The sequence below is a fragment of the Carcharodon carcharias genome, chromosome X, assembly GCF_017639515.1.
Source record: "Carcharodon carcharias isolate sCarCar2 chromosome X, sCarCar2.pri, whole genome shotgun sequence".
NCBI lineage: Eukaryota > Metazoa > Chordata > Chondrichthyes > Lamniformes > Lamnidae > Carcharodon > Carcharodon carcharias.
In genome coordinates this window covers 22,165,587-22,177,919 of record NC_054507.1, presented here as the reverse complement: position 1 = coordinate 22,177,919, position 12,333 = coordinate 22,165,587, and the positions used below count along the sequence as shown (strand labels likewise).

At 39.7% G+C, this 12,333-nt stretch overlaps 1 protein-coding gene across 2 annotated transcripts in view; it reads left to right on the top strand.

Moving 5' to 3' along the window:
- The window catches only part of spats2 (spermatogenesis associated serine rich 2), a 110,104-nt gene that overhangs the window by 78,927 nt on the left and 18,844 nt on the right, over window positions 1-12,333 (top strand). For both annotated transcript variants that reach the window (XM_041180494.1, XM_041180495.1), the window contains exon 9: window positions 10,974-11,032. In XM_041180494.1, the coding sequence (XP_041036428.1) occupies window positions 10,974-11,032 (59 nt within the window). The remainder of the gene's footprint in view (window positions 1-10,973; window positions 11,033-12,333) is intronic.

The window sequence follows — 12,333 nt, the reverse complement described above, 5'->3', positions numbered from 1 at the left end:
AAGGGGTTTGATCTCTGTTGCTAAATTTTTGTGAAATTTGAGTTTTCAAACAAACTCTTCCATTACAAATGTGTTCTGTAAATAATTGCTGCCTTCTCTCTTGGTGTGTCTCCAGACTCATCTCTGGAATGAGATGACTAGCAGTGCATGATGCCACCATCTGGCCATATATAAAAAAAACACTTCTATCAAGTTTTGTTTTCTGAGGCATGGTTCATTTGCCCCAATAGCCACTCTGCTTATGTGAGCCAAAATGTTAATTGTAGCCATTCAACCATTGAGGGACACCACAACTGAGCCCAAACTTGCCCTTCACCCAGTGCACTTTAAGCTGGATAGCAATCAGAAGTTGGCTGGCAAATAGACTCTGGTTGGTAGAGGTCTTGCCATAGAGAATGCACCAGCTAATGGTAACAGACAGTTAACTGCCAAGCATTGCTTGAAATTTAAACCAGGCAACTTGACCCTGATCGGTCAAGGCATTGTCCTGAGGAATGAACCAGCGAATGGCTGTCACTTATTTTATTTAGTTGAAACAGGCGCAATGTGTGTACGTGTTCTTTCTCTCTGCAAAGAACAGGGCCCTGTGTATTAATATATGTAGCTTCCAGTACACGCAAATGTGCCACACTGTCAGCCTGACTGACAATCTTAAATTGGTTGTCAGTGTAATCTTAAGCAAACTGAGGATTATTTAGCAAATGTTGTCCAATTACAGAATCACATCTATTGTTGGACAGTGTTTTGAGTTTTGCAAGCACAGGCTGGTTGGGTACAGTTTGTACCTTGCCCGTTGCGAACAGCGGAAGGGACATGCTGTTTGATACAATCCGCCAGTCTTTGGGATGTATGGCCTACATACCTAGCATCACCCTGGCACTGAAATTCATATATCACATTACTCATTTGTGTGATAGGCAGAATGTGCGGCAGCATCCTGTTAGTGCCGAATATCACTCGTGTTGCTACTGCATAGTAGCAGTGTGAAACAGCTAGCTTCACCTGTTGCTCAAATTTTTGAGATACCTTGCCCTTCCAGGGTAATCTAAGGTAGTCTTTGCGCCCTATTTCAGCATCAAGCTTGCATGGTGAGCAGATGGCTTGGGCCCTATTTATGAGGTTACTGATTAGCACGTGGAACTGTAAGAATCCCAATGCATATATTGACAGTGAAGGTAGGCTTGTGGTAGGCGGTGGTAGAGAATCCCTGGCAGGTTTCTCAACTAGTATGTTCATTTGACTGCTCCATTTCAAAGATGAATTTGAGCGCAGGATGGAGCCCATTAAGACTTGCAAGGAAATTCATGCTGCTACAGATTTAAATACAGCAAACGTATCATCTGTATATCGGAAACGGGCAAATGGTAGGAGGTTAGGTGTCATTCCTTTGAAGACACGCTTCTCATGGAACCCAACAAAGATGTTTGCAAGAGCTGGGCCTAGAGGGGGATCCCATGGCAACACCATCTATTTGGGCATACACAGTATCGTTAAAGCTGAACTCAACTGCGCGAGTTGCCAAGTTCATAAGCTCAGTGAATGCTGATTCACGCAATGGTGGCAGGTCTAGATCGCCATGATATGCTGCAGCGCAAATATCTATGGCTTCCTTAAATGGAACATAGGTGAATAGGCTAACAATATCAAATGAGCACATGGACACAGCATTGCTATTGATATGCAATTCCTGTATGGTCTTCGCAAATGTGAAGGAGTCCTTCACTGGGTATGTGGAAAACTTGTTCAAAACTGTTTGTAACAATTTACCCAGCCACTTGGCCAATTCATGCTGTGCAGAGCCAGTCATAGATAAGATAGGGCATAAAGAGACATCACTTTTGTGTGTCTTGGGCAGCCCATACTTACGTAGACGCTACTGATCAGAGTCCACTTGCCAAAGTTGTTGCTTCCCCTGACATTGGTATTTTTGTGTTTGTTCTGATGAGTGCAAGGCAAAAAACTTCGACAAAATGTATTTTTTCAGCAATCAAATTCTGTACGACCAAACGACTATTTGTAAAAATATTTGTTGATGATGCAAAGCACATTTAATTATTTCAAAGCTGAAACAGCTGCCTTTTGAAAGCTGAATTGAAGATGAAGACAACACCAAAAGGGTGGATCTGTGGAGAGAGAAACAGTGTTAACACTTCAGGTCAAGGACCTATCTCCAGAACCTGAAGAAGTGATTGACCTGAAATGTTAACTGTTTTTCTCATCAACAAATACTGCTAGACCTGCTCAGTATTTCCAGCATTTTCTGCCTTTATTTCAGATTTCCAGCAGTATTTTGCTTTTGCACCAAAAGGGTGGAAATTTGAGCACAGCTGCAACTTGGTCAGTCAGATAACTAGCGTAAGTATTCTGGATAGTGGTGTCATTTTGATCCATGGTTAGACACTGAAACTGATAATATGACATCTAATTTGATCATGTTCTGTTTCCTGTTTTCTATTGATTTGCGCCAGTTATACGTCTGCTGTCTCGGGGCATTTTACCCCTTTTAATTTACATTCATAAAAATACATAGATTTTGTGGACATTATAGATTTAACTAATAGATCGGATAGTACATTTTTGACAACTTGTCAATTAAAATAACAGTGTGATTAGTGTGAGGGTTTGTTGACTGTTATTAAGGCCCTCGATCATTTGCGGAGGGGGGTGGGTTGGGGGGTGTGTGTGTGTAGTGTATATTTAGGTGGTGTTCTTTATGCCCTGTTCCAGCATACTGATATATTGCAATCACAGAATAAAACTCAAGGAATGCTTAGCATTAAAACACAATTAAAAGTTGCTGGAGATTCACACACATGTGTGATCCTAACATATCTATACATGTCCCCAAAGGCAAAAGAATACTGCCTTTTAGTTGGGATATTATTTTGTTCTCCAACCAACTTTTTTTTGATCATTAAGAGGAGTGGGCAAAAGTTGCTGGAGGGGTGCAAAATAGGAAGATATTTAAACCTCTTAGCTCCACATCTTGACTCTGGGATTTGGTTCTTTTATGAACTGTGACGCTTACAACAGGCAGAGAGTCAGCGAAATAATCATTGTGACTAAAATGCAAAGCACAGCATAATGTAAATTAGATTACATCTATGAAAGATATCATGCATTGCATTTAACATTTTCAGAATTTTTTATAATAGGTATATATGTAGCATTTGATCCCACTTAACATCCCCTCACTTCTCAGCACCAGACCCCAGCCCATTTTCTCCTCCTCCTCCTCCATCCAATTCTAAGTTTCTTGAGCACCTGTGCATATTGTAGCTTCTATATGTCCCCCGCCATCTCCATCTGCAACCCATAACATCTTGGTTTGAAATTAAGAACAGGTAACAGATACCAATTGAGTAAATCAGTGATTTACCATGTGTCAGAGGCATTTAGGGGGATCAAGATGTACAAAAGAGAGGGAGGGAGAGAGAGAAAGGAGAAAACAACAAAAAATGCAAGAGTTGAATTAATGGAGGCATAAGTGGAGATGACGGTGAAAGAAAGTTTACCCCGAGGTCATGGTTTTGGTCATCCAGCTGCCTGACATTCCATTATCATCCTTGTGGGTCTTAGATTAAGTTGTCTTTGGTCAGGATTGATAGAGACAAGGATGTCAGTAAACTTTGTTCTATTGAACATTCTTCTAACTATATAAAGTACAAGGCTTAGCACGAGGCTTCACATAGAACTATCTCTCAGCATACTCTATTGCCATGTGACTTTACATCACTGATGATGTAGACAGTCTATTTACATATTTAGCATTAACACTTTATACTACATCTCTCCCCAAGTCTCTGACCCTATTAAATATATTATTTACATTATCCTACATCTCCCCCTGAAGTCTCTGCCTTCATCCCTGGTTCGCACAGATAATCGTTGTGATGCTTTCACCAATCTCCCTTACGAATCATCAGAGACAACCAGCTCACTGTTCCGGTCTTCTTCCTGATCTTCTGGGTGGCTCCTCCATTCCATTGTAGATGCAAGTGGGCTTCTGTTTCTTCTCACTATTCCATTTTCAGTCTCTACAAGATGAGATCGTGGATGTAGTGTTTTTTCAAAACCTGGCCTTTGTGATTTTGGTCACAAATCCATACTGATTCCCGTGACCTAGTATTCTGATAAGTTATGTACTCGGTGTTGATTATAGTTTCTGATTTGATTTACACAATACTTATCCTCTTTCTCCCTTACTCTCTCTTTATCTGCTGCTTTGAGTCATGGCATAAGTGTGTGCGGAAGAACAGGAAGTTGAATCCGCAGTCATCTTCCCATTAGAAGTTTGGATGGAGCCAGACCATCCTGGAGTGGTGTGGAACGGTAGCTTAAAGGTGCCATGTTGATAGAGTCATTCTTCTTCAACAAAGCCGTTTAGCTTGCCGGTATCTGGGTGAGCTAATCATGTGGACAAATCTATAGATATCTGTGAGCTGCTTAAAACATTCATTGGCCATCGTCTGAAATGACTGTCTGGAATGCAGTGTGTGGCAAGAAATTATTTTGGTAATGTAATAACAGCTTCTAAGTTGGGACCACGAAGGCATTTAACCGCAATCCATCTGGAGTAATAGTCAGCAACTATGAGGAATGTCTTCCCCTTGAGCTCAAAGATCCATTCCAAAACATTCCCACGGTCTGGATGGAAATGAGGATACCATCAGTGGTTTCCTTTGCTCCTGGTGATGGATCACACAGGTGATGCAGCTTGAAATCATTTCATCCAGTGATTTTGAGACCCATTGCCACCAAACGGAATCTTGCACTCTAGCACGACACTTTGTAATGTCCAGGTGTTCCTGATGTATCCTCTGAAGGACTTTGAGTCTGAGCACTTCTAGGTATTACCAATCTCTCATCATAAATCAGCAAGACACTGAGATGTCTTCATTCCTCAAAGTATTGCATCAGGGTGAGATTGTTTGGAACATTTCCTGGCCATCCTTTAATCCAGTATTCCTGAATTTTAGCACATTTTCGTCTGCTTTTTGTGCCTTTAGAATTTCATTTAGTCTGTGTTGTTGCTGGTAGAACTCTTGTGGTCAATGAGGTATATAGGAGTCCACATCTTCGACAAAATTTATTTCCTCTTGTTCAAGATTTTCAATAGGAATGCATGACAATGTGTCTACTGTAGCTTCTTGTTTTCCTTGGACATTTGGTTGTGGCATCGAATCTCATCAATCTCAGCTGAAATCTCTGGACTCTTGGTAGCATCTTTGCTAATTCTTTAGCATTTAATAAGGTAACCAATGGTTTGTGGTCTGTCTCAATCGTAAGCTTTAGGCCTAAGACGTAGTCAGCAAACTGCTCACAGGCCCATGTAACTGCCAGTGCCTCTTTATCGATTACAGCGTACCTATGTTCTATTTCAGTCAGTGATCGAGATGCATAGTACGCTGGTCTGCGTTTACAATCTCTCTGAATTTGAAAGAGTACTGTTTCTAGTCCAGTTGATGATGCATCTGCAGCTATTATTGTAGGCAGTTGTGAATCCTAGTGAGCCAATATGTTTGGTGAATTGAGCATCTCTTATCCATTTGAACAAAATTTGTTGATTTTCTTCCCAACATCATGCTTGGTCTTGCCTAAGCAATTGTTGCAGTGGTTCATTTACATGGGCCAAATTAGGTAAGAACTTCCCTACTTGATTGACCATTCACGTGAATTGTTGAAGCTCTGACATTGCGAGATGGTGGAAGTTTTTTGATTGCCTTGGATTTGGAAGATCAGCCCTGATGCATGAAAAATGTGTCCCAGAAATTTAATGGTTGCAAGAACTCTTACTTATTATTAAGAGTTAGTCCTGCTTCTTCCAAGCATTGCAACACTGCTCTCATTCTTGCATCATGCTCCAGTGTAGTGGACCCATAGATAAGGATGTTATCCATGTGGCAGATGACCCCTTCTAATCCTTCTAAAATGTTTGTCATCAACCTCTGAAAAATCTCTGGTGCTGATGTATACCAAAGGGTAGTTGATTAAAGCAATAGCTCCCAAACTGTCTGATGAATGTTGTCAGTAATTTGGATTCCTTGTCCAAAGGTAGTTGCCAAAAACCACTGTTTGCATCTTGTTTGGTTAAAAACCTGTTTTTGCTAGCCTTTCCAGACTCTCATTACAGATGTCATTGGGTAGATCTCCCTTTCCATAGCTTTGTTTAATTGTCTGAGGTTAACACAGATTCGCAGTAAGTCGTTTGGTTTCAGTACTGGAACCATACCTGAACACCAACTTGTAGGTTTTGTTACAGGTGAGATGACCCCCTGATGCAGCAGTGACTCAATTTCTTGCTTTACCTTCTGTAAAAGTGGGCATGGAACTTTCCTTGAGGTGAACGAGCACACTGGTTTGGCATCTGGTCTGAATGAGATGTGATAGGCTGTTTTCAGCTTCCCCAGACTTCCAAATAAGTTTGGAAATTCTGTCCTGAATTCTTTCAGTATTCCTGGGCTTCCCAGTTCATCAACTTTATAGATGAATTGTAGATCTGTGCAAGTTTTTCAGCTTAATAATGAACTCTCTTGGTTTTGGATCACGTACAAAGCTTCTGTGATTTCTCTTCTTTGGACTGAAGTATAGCAGTCAACTGTCCCTTGACCTTCAGTTGAATGCCTCCTGGACAGAAGAGTCTTGTGGTCGATGGCTGGAGGAAGTCTTGCTTTAGCCACTGTTCTATGTCTAAAAGAACTGATACTGTTGCTCTGGTGTCTAATTTGAAGTTTGTTTTATGTCCGTTGACCATAATGTCTGCACTCCATTAGTTCCCATTAAACCATTAGATCCTGTAATTTCTCACAAGAATGGCACTTCATTGGCCCGGATTTTCTGGCTGCTTCGCGGGCAGGACCCACCGCAGGCAAGGCAGTGCCCTAGCCAGAAGTCCATTGACTTGCGGTGAGACCAGAAGATCCCAGCAGCAGGGGATGCGGAAAATCCCGCCCATTGTCTTTTGCGTTTTCAATTTCTTGAATGCTACATATTTTAATTGGTTTCTCTTTAAATTTCTGTGTTAGATTTTTTGCTGTGGCATACAGACTTAAAATGTCCACGCCTCTCACAGGAATGGCAATGCACATTTTTGGCACGTCAATGCAGCCTTTTCCCGCCACAGCGAGAACACAGAGTAATGGCAGCTACCTTGCCCTCTTTGTCCTTTCCCTGTTTTTGAGTAGGTGCTCTGCTACTTCTGTGTCCTATAAACTGTAGTGTCAGTTGTTTTTCTCCACAAAATCTCCCTATCGCTTCAAATAAATACATGATTTTCATTTCTCACTTCTGTTTGCTTTGTTAACTGAACAGCTGTTGATAGCGTTAAATCCTCCCTCGACTGTAGAAAATCTGATAAAGCCCCTTCTAGGACTCCTACAACAGTGCAATCCCAAATTAATTTGTCTTTCAGGGCTCCGTATTTGCAATTTTCATCTAGTCGATATAAATTGTTAATGAAAGGATCTATGCTCTCTGTTGGTCTTTGGATACATCTGTTGAACTTTGCCCTTTCTACGAAGGTGTTCCTTCCAAGGCTGAAATATGTATCAAAGGCTTTTATAATACCTTAGTATGTGACTGTTTCTTCATTTATTCCTTGTCTTATCATTACGTCATCTGCACCACTGCTTATGGCGTAGACAAGGGTTCTGAGCTGTTCCGTGCTAGGCTCCTCTGCTAGCCCCGAAGCAGTTCTGTACCTGGTAAAGCTACAACACCAGCTCTGCCACTTCTTGGCTTGATCCAGGCCTTTAACATGATCAAAACACTCTGATAAGGGTAAGATTTTCACCATGGATTTTCTTCACTCAAGCCTTTCTTTGAGTTCTGTTGAAATTTTTCCCCACGCTGTCCTTTTCTCGCAGTTGTTTCTCTTGCTGCTTTTTCCAGTCACTGGGCTCTTTACTCGGTGCTTTTTCTGTTGTCTTTTCCACTGTCACCATCTGTTATCATCACTGTGGACCTTAAATTAGATTAGATCCCGGAATTCTAATGCCATATTATTTTTATGCGATAGTATTAGCGTTTTGCCAGATTTTATTTTCCCACGTGGGGAGATTACAGCTATTTAATATATAAGTAATGGAGACTGACCGTACTAGTAAGTGAATGGAGCATTGTGGTAATGTGTCTGTTCTGCTCTCATTAAATGTTGAACAAAAAACCCTTTTGTCACTTAACTTTTACCACTAGTTGGTTCTGCATCTGTTTTCATCACTTTTGGCAGATTTTGTCACTGTACATATGAAACAGAAATTAAGAATCTAAAAAATGCTGTCAGTCAGGTCTAATGGAAGTTTATTCCAGAAAAGATGACAGGCATAAAAAGTCTTTGGGAATGATCACATAACACTTTATGTTCATTAGGTTGGTTGACAAGTACATATATTTGTATGAGCTCTTTTTATATTTAGGGGCCTCTATCCTCGCAAAACACTGCGCTTACTCTCTGTACTGCAAATTATTTATGTGCCTGTCATGGCATATTACATGGTAGAGCATGAGTGGTGTGTATGATTGTGAGAACGGTAGCTGAGCAGCTAGGGTACCAGACTACCAGCCTGCAGGTTGAGAGTTCAAACCCCACTAGTTATGAAATTGAATAAATAAAATAACCATGAAAGCTAAACTCAACTGGCTTACCAATATCCTTCCAGGGAGGGAACCTGTCACTACACATGAACACTGGTCCCACAGTACATGATTGGCTCTAACAGATGGGCAATTCATGATATCTGACAGTATTCCCCCTCCCCACCAGATATGCTTGATACTGACATTGGGTGCTTGAAGTTGGCGGGGGGGGTGGGGGGAAAGTTCTATTCCCCAATATTAATTTATTACTTACAAAAGTCAGTTTTTTGAAGAAAAAGGTTTGTGATAAAAATGATTCCTGTAGTTCTATTTATGGTGCTTCAACTAATATTTCACTGCTTTTGTAATACAGAATTTTTTTAAATACTACATTGATTTTTCATGTGCAGAGAAGTGGTTCAAATATTTGTATTCTTCAAAAATGTGTGTCATGAATTGGGACACATTTTTGTCTGGTCAATGTAAATTGTAAATCTCAGATACCTTTTTCTGCTCGTGTAGTACCGCTATGATTGAGCCTCTGTGATGCAAACAACTGTATATCTATCATGTTACTGAAAGCTATTCCATTTTTATTTTAAATGGAGTACCAGGCTACTCACTATCTTTGTTAATGAGTACTAAATTAATGTAGTCACGTTCAGATATCCTTTTGAAACACAGGATTTCATTAAAGCCTTGAAATCACTCACTGATGGATTCTTGTAGCGCATCAGATGTAATGAAGTTGATCTTTCTAATTCCAGTTATGGTGTACTGCATTTTACCATTAGGTTTTGAAGGTATTTCACATCATGCTCAGCTGGCAATTTTTCACAGGGAAAATGTTGAAGGTGCCTGTGATAGCAAAGTTTGTCAGCTGACTGAGGGAAAGTTTATGACCTGAATATATTGTGTGGAGAACAATTGATATCGCTAAGTGAATTGCGAGGTATCACTTGGAGAGTGAGGTTCAGATAATCCAAACCACAAGAGAAATTTTTAAACAGCATATGAATGTCACCTTTTTAAGATTGGATCAATGTTCAATTGTTTGGAATGAAGAAATCATTCCCCCATCCTGCGGGTTTCTGCCTCCACTTCGCCTAATCAGGTTCGGTGATGATCATGATGCTGGATGTAAAACATTTACACTGCACTCAACTTCAGTTGCCTGAGGAGTGGTATCAGGCTGCATGTGAGATAAAAAGTTCTAGCCTGTTCAGTTCATCCATATTCTGAATAGGAATACTGCTGCTCCCACTTGAAATATTGTAACTTTATAAATAAAATAAAAGGAATTAGATTATTGGCACAATCACAATATTATCAATTGGTGGTTTGCTTTTGTGATACAGAAATTTTTTAAATAATACTTTGACTTTTCCTGTGCAAAGAAGTGGTTCAAATGTTTGTATTCTTCAAAAATATATGTCATGGTTTTGTTCTCCAGCCTCAGGAATACAATTACTAGTACTTAACCAAACAACATTGCCGTGATTTCAAATCTGTGTAGTTATTCCAAATTATATTATGCATTCATTTTTGGCTCATTAGAATATAGTCACCAATATTTGCATTGCGGCATCTGGAATAAATGGCATTGGAAAGTCACTTTTACATATTAAAAAGTGGTCAGAGATCCAGCTCATAATCACCACTAAACCTATGGGAGTCTAGAGGAAGATTCTGCCCCGAATTTAAAGATGAACATGCAACGTTAAGCAGTTTACAATTCATACCAAAAAATTAGTTACTATGGGGCTTTACTGTTGCTAAAACATTTTTTAGTGTTTTAAAAATCTTGCATTTTTGCATACTCTTGACTAATTATCAGGTTAGTGCCACCTGACTTGTAGTTGATTATGAATCATTTTACTCGAGGTAGAAAATCTAATTAAATTACTTCATGTTTTTGCAAAGTAATGTTGCCATGCATCATTCCTGGTCTTTCAATGTTTTCCCCAAATCCCACTCTCCATTTTGTATAATAATCCAAAACTTTAATCCCTTTTTGAAAACTGTTATTTTCAATGTCAAGAGCTACATGGATAAAAATTCCATTTTGTTTCACTTATCAGACCATCTTTTAAAAAGTAACCTTTTCATAGATTACATGCTGCAACTACTTTAAATGTGTTGAAAAATGTAAAATTAAGTTTTTGCAACAGAAAGAAAAAAGAATAAAATACTTAACTTGATTAGTATCACAATTCTCAATCCTTTATAACATTCCTAAAAAGTTACTCTTTAAAAATTTGGTCTCAGTCCTTTTCTAATTTTTAATAAGGGGTTACAATATGACTTAAAACAGTCATAATTAGGGATTCCATCCCAGTGGGGTACCACTTTTACAATTGTGGAAATCCACAAATAAACCTTTCATGCTTTAATTGCAGTTTTATGGACAGAGAGGTGGCACTGTTGGGAGAAATGGATAAAGTCAAAGCAGCAGCATGTAAGTGTGGAACTGTTTTACAATCTATAATAAGATTCTGTTTTAGGAGTTATTGCTGTGGCAGTTTGTAGAGTGCTCAGTTATATTTCTGGTCTATTAAACTTCCTCAAGGTCTTTAATGTAGTGAAAAATGATGGGATAGAAAACCACATCTCCAAATTTGCTGATAACACAAAGATAGACATAATTGTAAGCAGTGTAGCTGAAAGTGTAAAATTACAAAAACACATCGATAGATTAAGTGAATGGGCACAACTGTGACATCTGATTTCGGTACCGATAAATGTGAAGTCTTCCACTTTGGACCCTAAAAGGATAGAACAGAGTACTTTCCAAATGGTGAAAAGCTAGAAACAGTGAAGGTCCAAAAAGACTTGGGGATCCAGATACATAGATCATTCTGTTATGAAAAATTATAGAAAATAATCAGTAAGACTAATGGATTATTGGCCATTGTATTTAGAGGACTAGGAACATAGAAAACAGGAGCATGAGTAGGCCAGTTTGCCCCTCGAGGCTGCTCCACCATTCAACTAGATCTTGGCTGATAATGCAATTTTCCCCGCACTGAGGTAGATTATCTCCATATCCCATAATGTCTTTAATATCTAGAAATCTATCGATCTCTGTCTTTTAACATACTCAATGACTGAGCCTCCACAGCCCTCTGGGATGGAGAATTCCAAATATTCACCATCCTCTGAGTGAAGAAATTCCTCCTCATCTCAGTCCTAAATGGTTAACCCTTATTGTGAGCCTGTGTTCCCTGATTCTAGACCCTCCAGCCAGGGGAAACATTCTTCCTGCATCTACCTTGTCAAGCCCTGTAAGAATTTTGTGTGTTTCAATGAGGTCACCTCTTATTCTTCTAAATGTTAGAGAATACAGGTCCAGTCACCTCAATCCCTCCTCGTAGTACATTCCCTCCATCCCAGGTATCAGTCTGGTGAACCTTTGATGCACTGCCTCTATGGCAAGTACATCCTTCCTTAGGTAAGGAGACCAAAATTTTACACACAGGTGTGGTCTCACTGGACTAGAATACAGAGGGGTAGAAGTCATGCCTCGGCTATACAAAGCCCACATCTGGTGTACTGTGAGCAGCTCTGGACACGATAGAAAGGATATATTGACCTTGAAGGGAGCACAGCATAGATTTACCAGAATGATACCTGGACTCCCAAGGGTTAAATTAAGAGGAGCGATTACACAAACTAGGGTCCTATTCTTTGGAATTTTGACGTTAATTTGATTGAAGTTTTCAAGTTATTAAGGGGAACAGTTAGGGTAGATAGAGAGAA